The sequence below is a fragment of the Marmota monax genome, unplaced genomic scaffold (genome assembly GCF_021218885.2).
Source record: "Marmota monax isolate L192 unplaced genomic scaffold, Marmota_monax_Labrador192_F-V1.1 WCK01_AAM20220418_F8-fsc00015, whole genome shotgun sequence".
Lineage (NCBI taxonomy): Eukaryota > Metazoa > Chordata > Mammalia > Rodentia > Sciuridae > Marmota > Marmota monax.
In genome coordinates, this window is record NW_026692194.1 from 18,055,174 (window position 1) to 18,074,381 (window position 19,208).

Genomic DNA, 19,208 nt, shown 5'->3' on the forward strand with positions numbered 1-19,208 from the left:
ACACACATACACACAACTATAGTACTGCAAATATTATAAACATACAAAATACAGTATTAAACAACAATTTATAAATAATGTTTCCACATTTTCCTCTTATTATATATTAACATGGATCCAAAAATCTATTTTACTCTAACTACAATATTTTAGAAAAAGCAAGGTCACAGGGTGTGTTTCAGTATTTTTTAATCCTTTTTATCACTTACAAAAGCTATTCATAGGTCATATCAATACTATATTTTAATGGCTGTCAAAGCTAAAAACAAAACTTCACAAAAATAGGTAGATCAATGCAACAGCACTCCTTACGTACATAGATACTTGGTTTTCAATCCTATGTTCCTTTTATACAAATATTTTTATGAAATTCAGCTAGTAATTTTCCTTCCTTAATGTCAATCAGATGCTCTTACAAACTGTCTGGAAGATGTTGCATTTTTATACTTTTAATGAAAACATTCAAAATCCCATAAAAAAACTGATTAGAAATACATATTTCCTGATTTTTTAAAATATGCAGTGTAAGAGTTTTCACACATATTGACAAACTTACATCATTTTCAACCATAAAATAACCATTTGCATATATGTTTTCTCTAGTACTCGTTTCCAAAAGCTCTTTTCACAGCATAAATTTTTCTTCAAATGCTATTGTACCCCACCTCATTATTAATATAGCACCTTTCCCTTAAAGAGACAATATAATTGTGTCCAGTAGGAAAATATCTGATTTGTAGCATTATTTCAGTTAGCCATTTGTCATCACAGGAAAAGTCAAATTTGGATCACGTGTCTTTTTGTAAAAAAATATGTAAGTCATCTCTAATTTTGTCAACTCTCTGTAATTTTCCTTGAGATAGCCAACAAACCTCTAAGTGATAATATGATTCTGACAAGAAAAATTTAGGACTCAGAGACTAAACAGAATCAGGTAAGAAGACTGGTCCAGGCAGGTTTATCAAAAGAAAGCAAGGGAAAATCAGAGGAAAAGCCCAGGAAGAATCTGGGAAATTCAGGTGTGGCTTTCTTACTTAGGAGTCATAGAGGTCACACGGGAACAACAGCAACTCAAACACCAAAATAGCACTGCAGCAACCAAGAGCGATGGGGAAATGCAAGCTGTGACCTAGGCCTAGCAGAGTTGGGAAATCAAACATAGTCACAGTTAGAGCAACTAGAATAGAAGGTTGGAACATGACCAGGGCAGTGAAGGGGCCCAGACAGGGCATTCAGTTTCCCTGTAAGATAAATCTCATTTCACTGGATAAAAAATAAAGGATCTTGAGACTTAAACAAATAGCCAAGAAGCACATCATAAAGAATGATACAGCCAGGACTTGAACCCAGATTTTCTGGTGCTAGAATCATTACCTTTGAAGCTATGCTACATGCCAACTTTAACAGAAGCTTATTGCTAAATTCACACACTGGGTCAAAATAGAACTGCAACCTGGCAGGGCAGATAGAACTGAGCTCTCGGAAATGCTGTCCCTGGGCTAATTAAACTCCCCCTGATTATTAAGGAGTCTGGTTTCCATGGAGACTGAGATTAGTTTGAACTGAATAGGACAGTTAAATAGTCCTAGCTTTGAAGGTATGAGATTGGAAAGGCAGGAAATGAGGGTCTCCTACTGTCTCATGAAATTCCTTACACAAAATCATCTTACAAAGAAAGAAACTGAGATTCTCAAAAGGCAAGTAAACTGTTTGGTGTCATTCACCTAGCTAGAAAGAGGGTACATAAATCCAGGGTCTATCTTCATGTCTAAGGTCTTAGTCATTGGGCCAGTTTCTTACACACTGACATCTACAACCAAGTTTCTGTGCTACTATACCTGGACTAATCCTTATTTAATGAGCAAGAAGCATATGTTAGCATCTTTTATCATGTTGTATAGAGCTACTCAAATTCACAGTTAATAAAGATCTGTAGTTAATAAAAATCTCTATCAGCAGGCCTCATAAAATAACAAGACTTTTTACATACACTTGATCCTCATTTTTGCACATTCCATATTTTCTAATTCACGACCTGCTAATATTCATTTGCAACCATAAGTCAATACTTGCCACACAATTGGTGGCATCCCCTCCCTAAATTAAATTCTCCTAAAGCATCTCAATGGTCACTTCAAACCATGGCATGAACTCTGTGCTGCCTCAAGAGTTAGACTAGAAGAGCTAAGACAAACAGACAAACAAACAACACAAACAAACAGACCCTACTAACTTAAGGGAAAAAATAAGAACGTGCTGCTACTATTGAAGATTAATAAAAGCAATAATGATGCCATGAGCCTCAGAGCCAAAGGGACACCTGCTCATGAAAGGCAAATGTATCACCCTGTGGCAGGAAGGTAGGATAGTTCCTGGCCTTTGTAAGGACCCAAATAAATTTATTCTTACAGGAGCAGTGCTCAAGGTCATTATTGTAACCTAAAGATTAGGGACAATCAGGCATGAAAGGTGCTAACACTAGCTTAGAATGTGAAACTGGCTGTTGACAAAAGAGAGCTCTGAGCCAGTTACTTTTCTTTAAAAGACCTATTTGCAGAACTTAAATTTGCTGACATTTTACCCCCAGGCCTTTAACTGTTTTTGAAGATAAACTGTAGTTGAGTGAATCAAAATAATTTTGCAGCAAACAGTCATTTGACCAAAGCAAACCTATTGAGACATAGAGCTCCTAGCTGATTACCCACTTCCAGTCTCCATCAGACATAAATTTATTGATCAGAAGGGAAAAATGAATTGAAAACTAAATGTTCATCCGAACTCCATTTCCTGTGTTATCTTGGGGTTATAGAAAGTCTCAGCTACAGAGTTATAACCAATAATCCATCTCAGTGGATGGTCACTAGATCTTTAAAAGTGTCTTAAACTCAGCACTACAGGAATAATTTTAGCCATTTTTGCAGCATTTTTTCTTTTATATAAAGACCAAAGATTTCAATGTGCTTCCGTAGATGTCTATGGATATTCATTCCACAAGTATAATGACTATGGAAATTCATACTATCCATGTTAGTTAAATGATGCATTTATACCATTCTCATTGGAAAATCATGAAGTCTTCCTCCTTCCAATAACTCACATCCTTTCACTCAGAGATATGAGCTAGTTGCTAGGTCAAATCAATTGTGTGTACATAATTCCTTGTGTGCATATCTCTCGACAACTCTTAGCACATTACCTGGCTTAAAAAGCTTGGTAAGCATAGCACCAACCACTGTGCCAATACTGAGTCTTCAGGAAAAATATAAATCCACCCTCATACCATTCAAAATCTGAATTAAGAGACAGACACTGGATAAATGAATACAAAATAATATAGAGTTTAACTGTAATGGGTAACTAAAAAGAAAAAGTGCCAAAAAGAATATAATTATACGGGGAAAAAATCAGGAACTATAATTAGATTGGCAGTCAGGGAGCTTCTCTCTGGGAAAAAAAAATGACATTTGTAAATAAACCCTGAAGGTTGATTCTCAGTTGACCAGGTGAAGACTGAGTGTAAGACTTCCAGATAAAGCACCCCCAAACACCTGGAGACTGCGAAAGAACTCAATGCTCTAAGGAGCTGAGAAAGAGCCACTGAGGCTAACATGTCCTGCAGAATAGCATGAGATGAGGGTGCAAGAATAGGCAGTAAAGACTACAAGTTTACCCTGAGTGTTATGGGAAAGGACCAAATCCCTCACAGCAGTGGCGTAAAGCCATCTGATTTACAGTTTTTAAAACAATGCTCTGCATGCTATATGGAGAATGGATTAAAAAAGAACAAGATTAAGTGTGTGGAAAACAGGAGGAGACTGTTGCAGAAATCCAGAGGAAGGATGATGTCTTGTTTTAGAATGGTGTCAGTACAGATGGACAAAAGTGTATGGAATCAAGATCCATTTTGGAAATGGAATCTAAAGAGACAGAGATGGACTGGATATTGGAATATGAGGAAGCAACAGCCAAGCTTGTCACACTTATATCGAACAACTGATGAATGGCACTACTATTCATGGAGAATAATTATGGAGGAATGGTTTGGTAGAGGTGATAGTGAAGGAACAAATTTAGTTGATTATGTCAATGAAACACTTAGGAGAATATGTGGAGTGAGATTTAATCAGATGAAAGGTCTTAAGACAAGTATAGTCTAGGATTCACCATAATCCACACGACTTAGGTAGGTAGATCTTGCTTCCCACGGCTCTGAGATTATAGAGAAAAGGGAATGGGGGAGACCCGAGTACAAAGAGAGGACAGGGAACAAACAAAGCACACTAGAAGAGGAGGAGGTTTAACAGAAGAGTGCAACATGTAAGAAAGCAATAGAAGAGAGAGTTCTAATGATCCAGAAAAGTCCAATAAAATGAGAATTTTAAATGTTGGACTGGGGTTATGGCTCGGCAGTAGAGAGCTCACCTAGCATATTCGAGGCCCTGGGTTCAATCCTAGGCACCATATATAAACAAATTTTAAAAACAAAGGTATTACATGTTTATTAGATTTGTAGTTAGTTGGGTGGTAGATTTTTGGCATGATCATTACAGTTTTGTTGAAGAGATGCAGCATGGAAAGATAGATGTAAGGCAGGTTGAAGGTAAATGAGGTAAGAGTAGATGAAGAAAGCATTTGCAGATATTCTAAAAACATTCCTGTAGAAGAAACAAGAGAAATAGGACTGGGCTGCAATGCAATTAGAGACAGACATGGAATAAAGGAAGATAGAAACTGTCAATAAATCTATGTAAAATATCAAACTCAGTGCAAGTGGGTATCTGACTTAGTCTAGGTTCTCCAAAAAATGTCTGAGCAAAGACTTACAAGCAAGTAGTTTATTTATGTATCCAAACCCAGGGAAAGAGTTTGGATGGCTAGGAAGATGGAAACAGAAGGAGAGAAAGTCAACTAAAGAATGTACTATCAGGAGGAACACAACCAGCTATTTGTGGGCTCAGTCATGTTAGAGTCCTCTAAGGTATCACATATAATGTATTCAGAGTTATTTGCCCAAGAAATAAAAGAAAGAAGTTCAGCACTAGTCAAGAGTTGCCCTTGTAGGTGTTAAATCCCTATTACTTCCCCATTTGCAAAGGTCTCAGAATGGCTAAATGGGTTCCTATAACTTACTTGAAGTTGGTGGAAAAGTCCAGAACAGAAAAAGAGATACCCAGTATAGCTAAGACAAGCTTCTGCCAAGTAAAATCAGATAGCATCTATTGCCATGGTAACAGCTAGAGTAAAAGTTGAACAATGAGGAGGTGAAGAAGAATACAGAGGTGATTGATAATGTCTACCTTAACTTTCCTATTCCACATTCTTTCTGCCCTGGAGAGATGAAGTGGCTTGTGTCTCGTTCATGTCAGAGTTGGTGTGTGTAGGTTCTCCTGATTCCTGGCCTCCTAACCTCCCTATCTCTGTTTAAGACTAATTACCCCATATAGCAGTGGTACCTGACAAGAAAATTAACTAAATCAGGGTTTTGATACATTCTGGTGACAGAAGCAAGAAATGATTTAGAAACATCAAGCAATTAACCCAGTATTTTATGAGTACATTCTGCATTCCAAACCTACATACATACAGTCATAAAATACTAAACATGGTCTCTGCTTTGAGGTTTCATTAAAAGAATACTACATAAACACATGGGAAGAGATCAAAAGATCATAGAAGGCTGGATCTGATTATATAACAAATGTGCAATAGGACTGTCAGTGGGTATTTAAAGTTATGGCACTGTTTCTGTTGAAGAGAATATTGGGTAATGGAGGGTAATCAAGAAAGCTCTTTTGCAGAATCTTCAAACTTCAAATATTAACAGAAGCTACTACTGGCTAATGAGATTATAGGTGATTCTTTAGTATTTTTAATAAGTCTTACAATAAATAGTCTTACAATAAATAAATATTACTTTTATATGCAAAGAATATATATATACATATGTGTGTGTATGTATATATATATATTTAATAACCAAGAAAGCAGAGTAACTACAACTCTTATATAGTAAGAGTAGGTAGGAATGCACAATGGTATCACTTTGTTAAAAAAAAAAAAAAAAAAAAAAAACTTCTTAACTGTTTTCCAATTAAGCATATGCTTACCATATGGCCTGTAATCCCACTCCCAGGAATTTGCCCAGGAAAAAGAAAAACCATGTTCTCATTAAAGAAAATGGACACAAACTTTTAAAGCAGATTTTATGTATGTATGTGTGTATATGTTTTATATATATATATATATATATATATATATATATATATATATATACATTATATATATACACATACACATACTATATACACAATCATATAATACATATTTTTTACACACACACAAATAACATATATGTAGCCTTCAACTGGAGAATGGATTAAAAATCTGTGGAACATTCATGGAATACTACTTAGCAATAGAAAACAATGAACTATTGACACACAATGACACAGAAGAATCTCCAATGCATTATTCTAAGTGAAAGAAGCCAGTCTCAAAAGTTGCACACTAAAATATTCACAGAGATGACATTTGGGGAAAGGCAAAATTATAGGAATATAAAATTAATCACTGGTTGTCAGTAATCAAGTGCATAGAAAGAGGTTAAATACGAAGAGGAAATACAAGAATTTGGAGGGTGACGGCACTGTCCTGTATCTGGGTTGTGCTGGTGGTTACACAGCTACATTCATTTGTTTTCACCCATAGACTTCTATGCCAAAAGGAATTAATTTTTATGCATATAGATTTTTTCAAAGATAAATAACATTGCAACAAATCAACCATAAGAGTATATTAAAAACTTCTTTCTCCAATTTAAAAAGCAGAAGGAGACCATCCCAAGATGGGTTCTACATGGATCATTGGGAACCAAGTGGGGGAAAAAAAAACACCTGAGAATCATTACAGAGAACTCAAACAGAATTCACTGACTCTCTAGATACAAAAACTGTTTAAAAGACACCAAAGTCCACTTCAGAGTCATAAATTCCAAAAAGCTCACAGTCCTTTATAATGATGAGTATATCAATCAGGGTTCTGTAGACTTCAAACAACAAAGACCAACTCTAGTTTATATAAATCACACACAGAAGGAAATGGGAATAGAGAGATACTGAAAAGTTTCTGAGTAGCTCACAGGAGCGAGGGAAATGCTGAAGAACAGCGTGTCAGACAATTCTCATACGCTACTTGGGACCTTAACCACAGCTGTGGCAGCCACTTCTATGCAGATTTCATCTAGCTTACTGTAGGTGTAACTGGACAACACCTGGCTTGGCTTTGTGTGATACTTCTCACTCCCTGCTCTGGGGCTTCTTCTGTACCATGGTAAAGATGCCCATCAGGACTCACAGGTATTCACAAATATCCAAGCCAGAAGTGGGGCATTAATACGACGGTGTCACTTTTGACCAATAGGAAATTGAAGTCTATGAATAAATCCTTCCCCTCACTCCCCTCCTCTACTCAGATCGACAAGTCTGATATACGTTTTGAAAATCTCCTAAATCAAGTCCTTGAGATTAAGGAACAATCACCAGTAGTGGTAGCCAACTGGATAATTCATCTTGATATTGATTAGCTTTCCTCCTTCCCTGTTTCACACTTCCTGTCGTGGATGCTCTGACTCATATAACCAATTATATTACAAACAGGCCAGCCTTCATCTCAGGCTCTCAGGCCCTACTTCCTGAGCAAGCCAAGCCAAGACAACTAGGCCCTGGGAAGGAGCCAGGATAGGTCTGAAATTGTCAGGTTTAGAAATTTATGGACTATCCCTTAGGGTGTTAGCAGCAGAAGACTCAGGTTTAACTGAGCTCCAATCATTCCCAGGAGATGAAATTTGCTTGGTTTAGGTCACATGCGTATGAGGTCAAATGGCATGGAATTTGATGTTCTACTTCCAAAAAAATCACTGGGAGTGGGGAAGGGACAGTGCTTCAAAAAGTATGCCAAGGCTGGAAATTGGAAATAATTTACAAAAAACTTGCTACCTACTTGGAATTTATTGGGGGATCATGTTAACTTATCAATCTTTAAAAATAATGTGTTGTGGCTCTTTGTGACCAAAGTGTAAATTTCTTTGCTCTAAGGAATCAACAGTATACTCCATCCTGATTAGATTCTTAAAATAAAGAACAGAAGCATAATTTAGGATTATTATGAGCTTTTCTGGCAGATTTTTCTGATAGTTCAAAATTGATATTTTGAATTTGGAAAGTTCATACTCTAACAACTGTTTAAATAGCAGTTTCATTTTACCTCTCATTTTGTCTCTCTCTAGGTTAATATCAAATACAGGTATTAAGCACTTGCCAGCTGTTCACAAGATTCAATCTCTCCAAAAGGTTTTACTGTAAGTTTTTCACTAAATTGTATCTTTGTCACCTTTCTGTCACTATAACAAATGCCTGAGATGATTAACTTATGAAGAGAAAAGCCTTATTTTGGCTCACAGTTTTAGAGATTGCAGTCCATGATGAGGTAGCCCTGTTGCTTTGGGCTTGTAGCAACACATCATGTCAGGAGGACACGGTCGAGCAAAACTTCTCACCTCATAGCCAAGAAGCAAAAGAGAGGACAAGGAAGCTCATCCCCAGTGACCCAAAGGCCTCCCACTATGCCCCATCTCTTAAAGTTTCTACCACCTCCCAACAGTACCAAGCTGGGGACCATGCCTTTAAAACATTGGCCTTTGGGGGACACTCAAGATCCAAACCACAGCAAGCAGTTAGCCAACTCTACTCAGTGGTGGTCTTACTCAATAGCCTTCTGGGCTGCTAATATGTATTATGTAGTCTGTGTACCTCCAAATGAGGTCAGAAGCCAAGCCGCAAGGTCTTTGGTGTTACCTGCAGGCCAGCCAATCTCATTTCAGAGGAAGTCAACAGACTCCTCAACAAGTGTTATCAACACAAAAGAAGCTCGTAGCAAAATCACTGTCTCTCCTTTTTTCACTAATTGATGCTTTGTTTCTGTCCCCTGAAACTCCCTCTGTATTCCATCATCCCCTCTTTTTCCCTCCAGAGTTCCTGTGCTGCCCTATCCTTAAGGAAACTGACAAGTTCATACTAAAGTATTAGTGACTTGGTGTGTTTGCTTTTTCCTAAAGCACCTGTATTTCAAAAATGGAGGGGGAAATCAAGGTATAATGGCAGCTTAATTTGCAATAGTAAAATTAGAAGAATATGAACAGACTCCAAAGGAAGAAATTAGGAAGCAGTGTAAGGAGTGGAGAAAGAATCTTCTAGAACTTCTCAAATTGTTTCAAGCTGTTTGCTACTTCTATATTTATATGTTAGAACAAACCTACTATATAAGTTTGACAACAGGTTAAGGAATACAAACAGAAAGATATAAGATTTACCTACCCTTTAATTCAGGAAAAGAGAAGAATTGTTCTGGAACCAAGGAGAATGAACAGAAGAAAAAAAAAGTGTAATAAAGGGATTCAGATTGGAGGACCTACCTAAGATGAACAGAGAAGTTTGGTAGGAGGTGGCAGGTCAGTTTTAGTGTCTTTGTCACATTGAGCAGAGAGATCAACTGTGGAAACAAGGCTATGAATGAGTGTGTTAGAACACAGTGACATTAGCTAAGAAACCCTTCAGAGAGAAGACACTGCACATCTGCAGTTTCACCTACAAGAAGAACTGACATATGAAAGATAAATTAGAAACCATTTGTTTCCCAAACTTTGAACTCATTATCCTCCAAACAAAAATTATATTAAAACATTACCTCAGCTGAAGATCACATCCTTCCCAGTAAACTAAACGAGGAAAGGTTTCCCAAGTGGAGCCAATGCTGGTATCTAATTTTTCTGTATTCTCTTCCAGAGACATTCAAGATAACATAAACATCCACATGGTTGAAAGAAATTCTTTCATGGGGCTGAGTTTCGAGAGTGTGATTCTGTAAGTAAGGGGAAGAAATCCAACAGAGTAACATTTGATTTTTCACTTAATGATCTTTCTCATAATGGGATACTCTGCTTTTGTTTGGATAACTGGCATTTCACCATTTAAATCTCTCTCTGGTTCTGTGTTTTCCTCTCATCTTTACATTTCAGAATCACAACATGGAGTCATGTTAATAATTTATGATGCCGTGGTGTGATTCAAGTATTTAAAATTGCTCTTTGAATGATGGTCTCCTGTGATGCAACATCTGTTCCAAAGGACAGAATAACTCATGCATCAATAAAGCTAGTTATTGCCTGGCAAGGCTTCTGTTGCCTAAAGAAAAAGACCAGGAAGGAGGCCGGACTGGGGAGATATGGCTACTCCCTCCTAACCATATTAAGCAGGCCCACGCTGAGCAAAAGATGACTTCTCATTTTCTTGGAATGATCACGTTTTTTAATGAGCTCAAGTTACTCCTTCTGACTTCTGGGCAAGTTTTTAAATGCGCTCTGCATCATTAATGAACAGCCTTCTAATCTTTTGTGCCGATATCTAGCATGGTAGTTTACTCATACTCTAAGATAGCCAAAAAAACAGGCCTGTTTTGGGCTACCAGAGCATTCATGGGATCCATGAAAGTTAGATGCCCAGAATGACATTAAGGAACCAGTAATTGCAATTATATCTGTAAGAAAAATATTTTATCTTTCCCTTTTATAACTTTAGTGGGTTTTTTGTGACACGATTTCTCATAATTTGTTTTCTTTTAAATGAACCTTATTGTGTATATTTAACTTAAAGATACAAAAGAAACATATAGTTCCTTTCTATCCTTCTCTAACTCCTTATGGACACTGTGTGAATTCCCCCAGAATTTCGGGACACACTTCTCAAGAGGGGATGGTTTACCTTTAGAACTCACACTTTTCAGACATGTCTCTAAAGGACACTTGCACACTTGTGAGGATAACATCTATAGTTCTTACCTTGGCTGATCCTTAATCTATAGATAATAGAATCAGGAGATTCATAATCAATGCAGTTTAAGTCTCCAATTGTTCTTAGTTTGGGTGTTTTATCTAATGTAGAGGTGCTTTCCCCCAATAGGGAGAAAAGCATGGCAAATGGCACTGAAGTCAGAGAAAGCTTTCTAACAAACACGCAATGAAGGATTATCAGACCCTTGCCTGTGACTCAGGGCAATGAGCAGTGAAAGTCCATAGTGTGGAGGCCTTTGTGCCTTTCCACGCCCTCACAAGCCATCACACCAGAGAATCTACATGGGGAAAGCACCCAGCTAATTTTTCTGTACTCTCTCCCAGAGACATTCAAGATGATATAAACATAATTTCTTTCATGGGGCTGAATTCTTTCAGCTATAGCTGGCCAGAAGAATGGCCTAATTCAGAAGAAACACAGTGAGATGACACATGTGACAGCTCCCAGCACACTCTGGCCTCTGGAGAGGCTTCCTTCATGTGTTTTCTCCCTTCCTCCATCAGTGTCCATCTCCCTTACCTTCCCTCAGTGAGTTTTCATGGACCAGGTTCCCCCTTTACCTTCACTCTTTAAGATGAGCAGCCTCTGCTGAGAGAGTACATGGTCTTGTCCCTAAGGACCCAAGAGGGTTTAGGCTGTGCAGGTAGTTATCATCATCACTGTCACCAACAGATTTCAAAATAGGACCCTCCTATCTTAAGAGACTAGGAGTGAGCTGTATAAATGTTGGCTTCCCTTTGTTAGGAGTTCACTTTAGCCTAACAGAAACCAAATTAAGGAGTTTGGGCCATAATTTGTTTTTTGTGAAATGATTCATCATTGAAATTAAAAAAAAATACTATTCCCCTCCCCACATGATGATATCTATTGATTGAGAAATCCATAAAGACAAAGTTCTACTTTGAAAACAATAATTATTTTAAATTAGCCTACGCTTCAATCATAGCAATAGCTATTTGCAGGATATATATGAGCAGGAAAAATTATCTTGTCTATAGACAAACAGGAGGAGCCCATATGGATTTTCACACTCCTGGGAATAGATTAAGGATCAACCAACTACTATCCACAGGCCAAATCTAGCCTATGAGCTAAGATCATATTTTTTTTGTGATCAGGAATGCTAACATTGAACCTAATTAAGCAAAACATCATATCTCTCAAAAACAGAATTCTATTCTTTTCAATAGTAGACCTATATTACAAAAGAAAGAAAAGTTGAACTCAAACTATTAAATTCTGAATTTGGTCAATAAAAATTTGTGAAAATTGTTTTATAAGAACTTATATTTATATATGATATCTTTAATCTTGCCTCTTGGCCCATAAAACCTAAAATGTACTATGTACCTCTTTATAGAAAGAGTTTGCTGACTCTTGTGTTTCATCCCAAACCCCTAGGGATGTACCTCCCATGGGTTAGGGACAGCTGCCCCAGTACTGACTACTCTGGGCCAGGTTGACAAGTCAGGAGTCTGGATGCCCGGGAAAGACCTTCTCCTGGGCATGGTGAACAGGATACAGTGCTCAATCACAGCTTTGTCAACAGAACCTTTTAACTGGTTGCTAATGTTTTGAAAGATGTACCTTGTTCCTCTGAATTTTTTAGCCAGCTGGACTTACAGAGGAGGGGAAGAAAGATGTGCAGTTGTTTTGCATTGATTTTAAGCATTTTCTAGATACCCGCTATAGCCCAGGAAATAGTTTGAGTCCTGATACACAGGAGCCTCTCTGGGTCAGTTTTTTCAACAGTGTTATTTGTAAAGCCACTCAGGGAAAAGAAACTGACACACAAAAAAGAGAGCTGGTCGGGGCCCTTTGAGCTGACTTCCCCCAACCTTTCCCAACAGCAGAACTGTTAGCCCACAGTGTCCCCGGGCTCCTCAGCCCAGGCAAACCTGCTCCTTCACACAGTGAGCAAACTGTTCCACACCCACCCCCAACATCCCCCAGAGCCTTCCCCATGCCCACACACACCACCTCGCCCTGCTGCAGCCACAGTCTCTATAATTGATTTCTCTTCCTATCTGGCTAACCTAGAGTCACTCCCACAAGCCTCCAATAACCAGGTCCCTGTGGGTCACAGGAGTTGTTCAGATTTTATGACAACTTAATTAGATCACTTTTTGATAACAGTCAGGCAGCTGCTATGGGTAAGCATGGGTGAAAGCCTTAAGGCCTTAGAGAAAGGTGGCACAAAATGTTCTTTCTCTGTCTTAGAAACACTGGTTCAATAATTATATGATTTCTGTCCTTCAGAACAAGAAAGATCTTCATCTCTTTATCCCTTAGTATCTTCTCCACCAAGGGAGACATATGCAAAGACCTTATAGTTACAGGATCCAGACTGCTGTGCCTAAGTGTGCCTTTTTGAAATTAAATTTTATTTATTCCTTTTTTCTACATGAAGTTCGCTTATTCCTTTGAATAGATAATATACACACATAAAATAAACTTTAAAAGTTACAAAAGGTTATACAGTGACAAATCAGTCTCCCTCCTGCCCCTATTCCTGAGCTTTAAGGGTGGTGTTTTATTTATGCCACTAACCTGTGCTGTCTGATCTTGCCCCAGTGCTTCCAATTATGAAACCCCTGTATTGTTTGAATCTGACATTATTGGTTTTTTAATGGGCCTTTTATTTCAGATGGCTGAATAAGAATGGAATTCAAGAAATACACAACTGTGCATTCAATGGAACCCAACTAGATGAGCTGTAAGTAGCCTGGCTATTCTTCCAGACCATTTAGAGGGAAATGGCTCTTACAACAGTGATATTTATGTAGCTTTCTGTTTCCCTTCTTCTTTCCTTAACTCCATCCCCAGGAATCTAAGTGATAACAATAATTTGGAAGAATTGCCTAATGATGTTTTCCAGGGAGCCTCTGGACCAGTCATTCTGTGAGTAACTTTCCCTCTTTTCTTATCTTCGTGGAAGAGCTCGGTTTGTAGAAGCTAGAACTTCACTCTCTCCATCTCAAAAAAGCTCCAAGATAGGACTAACAGTCAAGGTTGATTCTTATTCATGTCATCTGCAAAGATTTATAAGGACAATTTAAGGCTGATCTGCAGTCTGGCTTTCAATAAAATGGCAACAATAATGATAACATATAATGAGCACTTACCAAGTGCCAGACAAGTGTTATAAGAAGTTAAGAGGCATTTTCTCATTTAATCCTTAGAATAACCCTCTGTGGTGGGAGCTATTATTGCCATTTTAGAGAAGGAAAAACTGAATTTCCTAGAGGCATTAACTAACTCACTCAAGATCATGCAAGTTTTAATAGCAGGGATTTAAAACCGAATTGTTCTGACTCGTGATACAAACTAACCACTCTGTTATGTGTCTATCCTAGAAGAAAAAGCACAATTCTCCTTCCTTACCCTCAACACCTAAAAGACCTGTGGATACACACTATTCAATCCAGTGAGATCAACATACACACACATTATTTTTGGATCCTATTTCCAGATCCCTTGGGATGCGTTCAGTGCCCCTCAGCCCTGCATCAGCATGACTCCTCCTATTGGCACATCCTCTTCCTGATTCTTCCTGCCAAAAATGACTTTTCCTGCTTTTCTTATCCCTGCTGCCCTTTCCATTAAAGATCTTTCTGAGACCCATCTCTTCTTCAAGTCTCTCTGATGACCTGAGACTTTAGTGACTTCCTCCTGCAATTTCAGCAGCCTTTATGGATTGAAGTAGGAGGTGCCTGCATCATAATTACCTAAGGGCTTTTTAAACATGTGTTTTCCTGGGCTCTAAGCAAAAACTACTGAATTTACTGTAGAATGTACTTCAAGAAGAATAATAGCACCCAGGAGGAATGAGGTGCAAGAAGGAATGGTGAGCTAAGAAATAAACATGCTTTCTAGATGCAGGCATTTGAGAGGCGCACACTGTACCTCTTAGTAGTTGGCACGGGCTTCCATGCCTGGTTATCCTTCTATCTACTATCTATCAACATCACTTTTGTCTTCACCAAATATCTTATATTCTCCTTCAGGTTGGAATCTATCTCTTGAATTAAATCATGCATGGCAGAGCAGAAACTCCACAAATGTTAATTATTGATGATAAAGAGTGTGCTATTCCCCATACATGGCTCTCTGCCCCTTTGAAGAGAGCAGTGTGTGTGTGTTTTAAGATAGATTTATCATTCGGACCAAGTTCAAAGATTACTCCAGAATGCCTGGCTGGAGACAGCGATATATGCAAAAGGAGGTTGTGTCTGCATGATTAAAGAAGTGCCAGAGCAGCAGCCTCAGATCAAACCCAGGTCCTTTTCCTCTGTAAGCCTGTTTCCCCTCCTAAAGACTGGCAAAAACAGTAATATCTATTTTCTATTATTGTCTGAAGCTTAAATATATATATATATATATATATATATATATATATATATATATATATACAGTGTGTGTCCATATGTGTGTTTTTTTATTCATTGAATAGATTTTTAAGTGCCACCTTTGTACCATGTGTACCCTATACATTAATGCAGGAAACAAGAGGAAGTTCTTTCTCACAGAAGGCTAATATTCTCATAGGGTGAGGGAGAGTCAGACAAAAATTTAAATATACAACTTAATATATCAGATCATGACATGCAGTATGAAATAGAAAGCAGTACACAGGCCTAACAAATGGAGAGTGCCAGGTATCCAGTCCAAGTGTTCAAATATACAAAGTACTTAAAGCTTATAATGCTTAATGTTCCCTGTTCTTAGAGTGCTTGGGAGACAAATGGACTTTGACAAAGTGCTTCTGATATACTCTGGCTAGGGAGCAGATTATCCATTTCACTCAGCTAAAAAGTCCTAAGAGTTTTGGATGCTCCTAAATAAGCACCACTAACTGTTCAGAATACAACAGTTATGGAGTATGTTTGTTTCCATATGTGACCTGGGACAGGAATAACATTGAATCTAGAGCACCTTAACCCACTGTGTGCTCCTGAAAATGTTTACATTGGACAAGATCCCCCACTGGTTCACTATCCATTTGAGAAATCCAGGCCCAGAGGAAGGAAGTGACCCTTTAAAGATCACACTGCAGAGCTCAGAGCAACAGAGCTCCTTTCAGAAACTAGCTCTTCTGCCTCACATTCCCATATGTTTCCACCCTACCATGTTTCTGTGAATACATCTATTTGCATCTAAATGTTATTCATTAAGGCCCCCTGCAACTGGTGGGGAACTGAAATAGAGGGAAAGATAATTATTATACCAGCCTCTCAGCCTAAGAATACAAGTCAGGAATACATAATCCCAGCCCAGAGGAACATCTCCTAAGTTTGCAGAATTGGCTTCCAGGGTTCCAGGCTAAGGCACTACACAATGTATCTCATCAGAATGTTTAAGAGAAAAACTCAACATGCAAGTCTCCCAGCCAGCCTTCCTGTGAATGCAGGCAAGACACAGTTCTATGGGGTCCTTAATTACAGGCTCTTTGTTTTATCCCCTTTACTATAGAAACATATATGGCCAGAATTAAAATTATAGAAAATTCAATGGAATTAAAAAATACCACTCGTAACTCAAAAGGTCTAGAGTAATAATGCCTTCTCACATCTTTTCATCTCAATGCATGAGAATATATGTGCAAGATCCTGGCCAGAAGCCCAGCCTATAATTGCTAGTTTCATTCTTCTCACCTTGGGGGCAAGTCGATAACTTTACCATCAAGTTTCTCCTTCTGGAGATTTCAGGTTAGTCCAAATGCCCTTTAAGCTGCCTGCTGACCTGGGATGCAGTCTGATGAATGGCCTATCTCATTTCCCACTTCTGCAACCTGATGCACCAACTCAGTTAAACCCAGCCTGAGGGATGCTTGTGTAGGTGTGCAGAGGACCAGCTAACCTCAGGTACTATGAGTGAACCGGTAGGACTAGGAATTTGTGCGGACTATCCAGCCCCAAACAGATGCTGCTTGAACCAGGGCTATGTCTGTGCTTTAAGTCAGATCCTAACCCCCCAGATAAGACTTTAGTAGAGATATATGAATTCAGGAGATTTAACGAAAGATATTCTCAGAACATGTGGAGGAAGCCTGACAGAAGCAAAATCAGGCTATCAGGGAAATTAACCCATACTGCATTTACAACAGAAGGCTCAGCTGATCCCAAAGGGAGCTCTGGAGTTAAGATAAGCCTTCAAAGTTGTCCTGAACTAAGGCAGGGGCCAAGCCCTCATGTAAACAGACATTGGGTTTAGGTTGTCCCCAGGAAGGAGGCGATCTTGGATAATTCCCAGAGTAGAAGCCAACTAAGTGCCACTTTAGTGTGAGTGACTCTCAGCTGCCTAGAGCAGTGGTCCTAAATTTGATTGGGCCTCAAAATCAGCTGGAGGGCTTTTGAAACCTCCGTTTGTTAATCCCAACACAAGAGTTTTTGATCAGCAGAGTCAGTACTAGGGGCTTAGGTCTATAACCACATGCTGGTGATCCAGAGAGAACTCTGGTTCTAGAGATGAGATTCTCCATGTTGAGAGCTGAGAAGCCCTGCCCCGGCTCCAAAATATCTCCTCCACAAGGAAGAATCTTCTTCCCCCCCACAGGTTCATCCTTTGTCTCCCTCACACACATACATGGGATTCTACTGGATGTCAGGGAAGTGCATCCAAACTGATGAGCGCTCCTTTCCCAAAGGCAAAATTTCTAGGGGAGTGAAGAACACCTGAGAACACAAGAATGAATGGTTCTATTGTAAAGAGAAAGTGATGCTGAGAAGCCACGGGCATGCAGACAAGGTCCAGGAAGTTTCAGAGGGGAGGCCCAGCCTCCTCATTTCCCTCTCGTGAGTCTTGACCTTGAACATCAGCAGCCATCTAAGTTTTCACCTGATATCTTGAACTCACTGAACTTTTTTTTTTTTAAGCAATCAAGCAATTGCCGTTTCCTTGGGAAACAGTTTCCTGTGGGGAAAATTTAATGCATTGCCTTTGCAGGCTGGAGCCAGTACAATCATATTCTGATGGTTTATCAAATTGATTTGGCTATAGCTCAGATTCATTTGATAGTTCAGATTCAAACACTGAGTTATTTGTATAAGAATGATTCTCTTCCATTACCAGTGTACCCACAGTCCTATAGATAGTAAATTGCCTTTTTATCCCGCCTGGGATCATGAAAGAGAGGTCTTCTAGCCATCTGTCAGTGTAGCATACACCAGAAATGTGCTCTCACTTATGGAAATGATTGACCTGTAATAACATCTTTGCTGGGAAAAATAGAAATTGTTCAAATCAAATTTGTGGCAGTGGCTATAACACACTTTATTAAACAGGGCACAGAGCGCTATTTAACTCCTGCCTCGCCTAACTCTGTCATTATCAACTGCTGCCTTCCTTGCCACTCTAACTCCACACCAAGAAGCCTAACAATGTTGAAACCATTTAGGATTACTAAATCTCTTCAGAGCCAACTATCAGCCCGTGGTGTCTCCATTGGTATTTTTCAGGATTTAAATTCTCAAAACCACTCACTTCCAGAATACAGCATGTGTTGAAATGTTAACTGGAGCGATACTTTACAAAGAAAGGTCACTGTCATTAGACCCAACCAGCTTCCAAGAGGAGGATTAAAAACACCAGCCCACAACTGTCCCTTCCCCCTTGTCCACACACTAGCTCCAAGAATAAAGAGAAAAATCAAGTAAATATTCTCAACTGCTCACTGAAGACATGGAGCCTGACACGGTGAACATTTAGACACCTATGTGTCTGGCACCAGGCAAGATGTAAGAGACTTTGAAACAAAACAGTGCCTGACCTAATATATCTGGTGGTGGGATAAGCATTATCACCCACAACAATAAGCACTGCAGGAATTTTCAGAGGCTATAGTAACTCAAAGCAGATACCCAATACATCAGTTTCATCACGTGATGCGATGACTTTTAACAGATGGAGTTACACTATGGGAAGAAGAGAGTCTATCATCCTAGACCTGCATTTCTGTAATAGCCACTCATCCTTTTTCTACTTTCAATTCTTTTTCTTCCAGTTCATTTAACAAGTATTTATTGAGCACCTACTCTATGTCAGTCTCAAGGACATGTGTTTTTTTTTAATATATATATATTTTTAGTTGTCAACAGATCTTTATTTATTTATATGTGGTGCTGAGAATCAAACCCAGGGCCCTACACATGCCAGACAAGCATTATACTACTGAGCCACAACCCCAGCCCAAGTCTCAAGGCTTTTAAAACTAATCTTACAAAAATACAGATCGCAATAAGTCATTCTTCAGCTCATATAAATTTTAAAATCTTCTGACTGACTTTCAAGACTCAGAGACCAAAT

At 38.7% G+C, this 19,208-nt stretch overlaps 1 protein-coding gene across 1 annotated transcript in view; it reads left to right on the forward strand.

The window, feature by feature from the left end:
* Fshr (follicle stimulating hormone receptor) overlaps window positions 1-19,208 on the forward strand; it is a 171,848-nt gene that overhangs the window by 139,688 nt on the left and 12,952 nt on the right. The window contains exons 5-8 of the mRNA XM_046422258.2: window positions 8,285-8,356; window positions 9,840-9,917; window positions 13,552-13,620; window positions 13,731-13,805. Coding sequence (XP_046278214.1) covers window positions 8,285-8,356; window positions 9,840-9,917; window positions 13,552-13,620; window positions 13,731-13,805 — 294 coding nt within the window. The remainder of the gene's footprint in view (window positions 1-8,284; window positions 8,357-9,839; window positions 9,918-13,551; window positions 13,621-13,730; window positions 13,806-19,208) is intronic.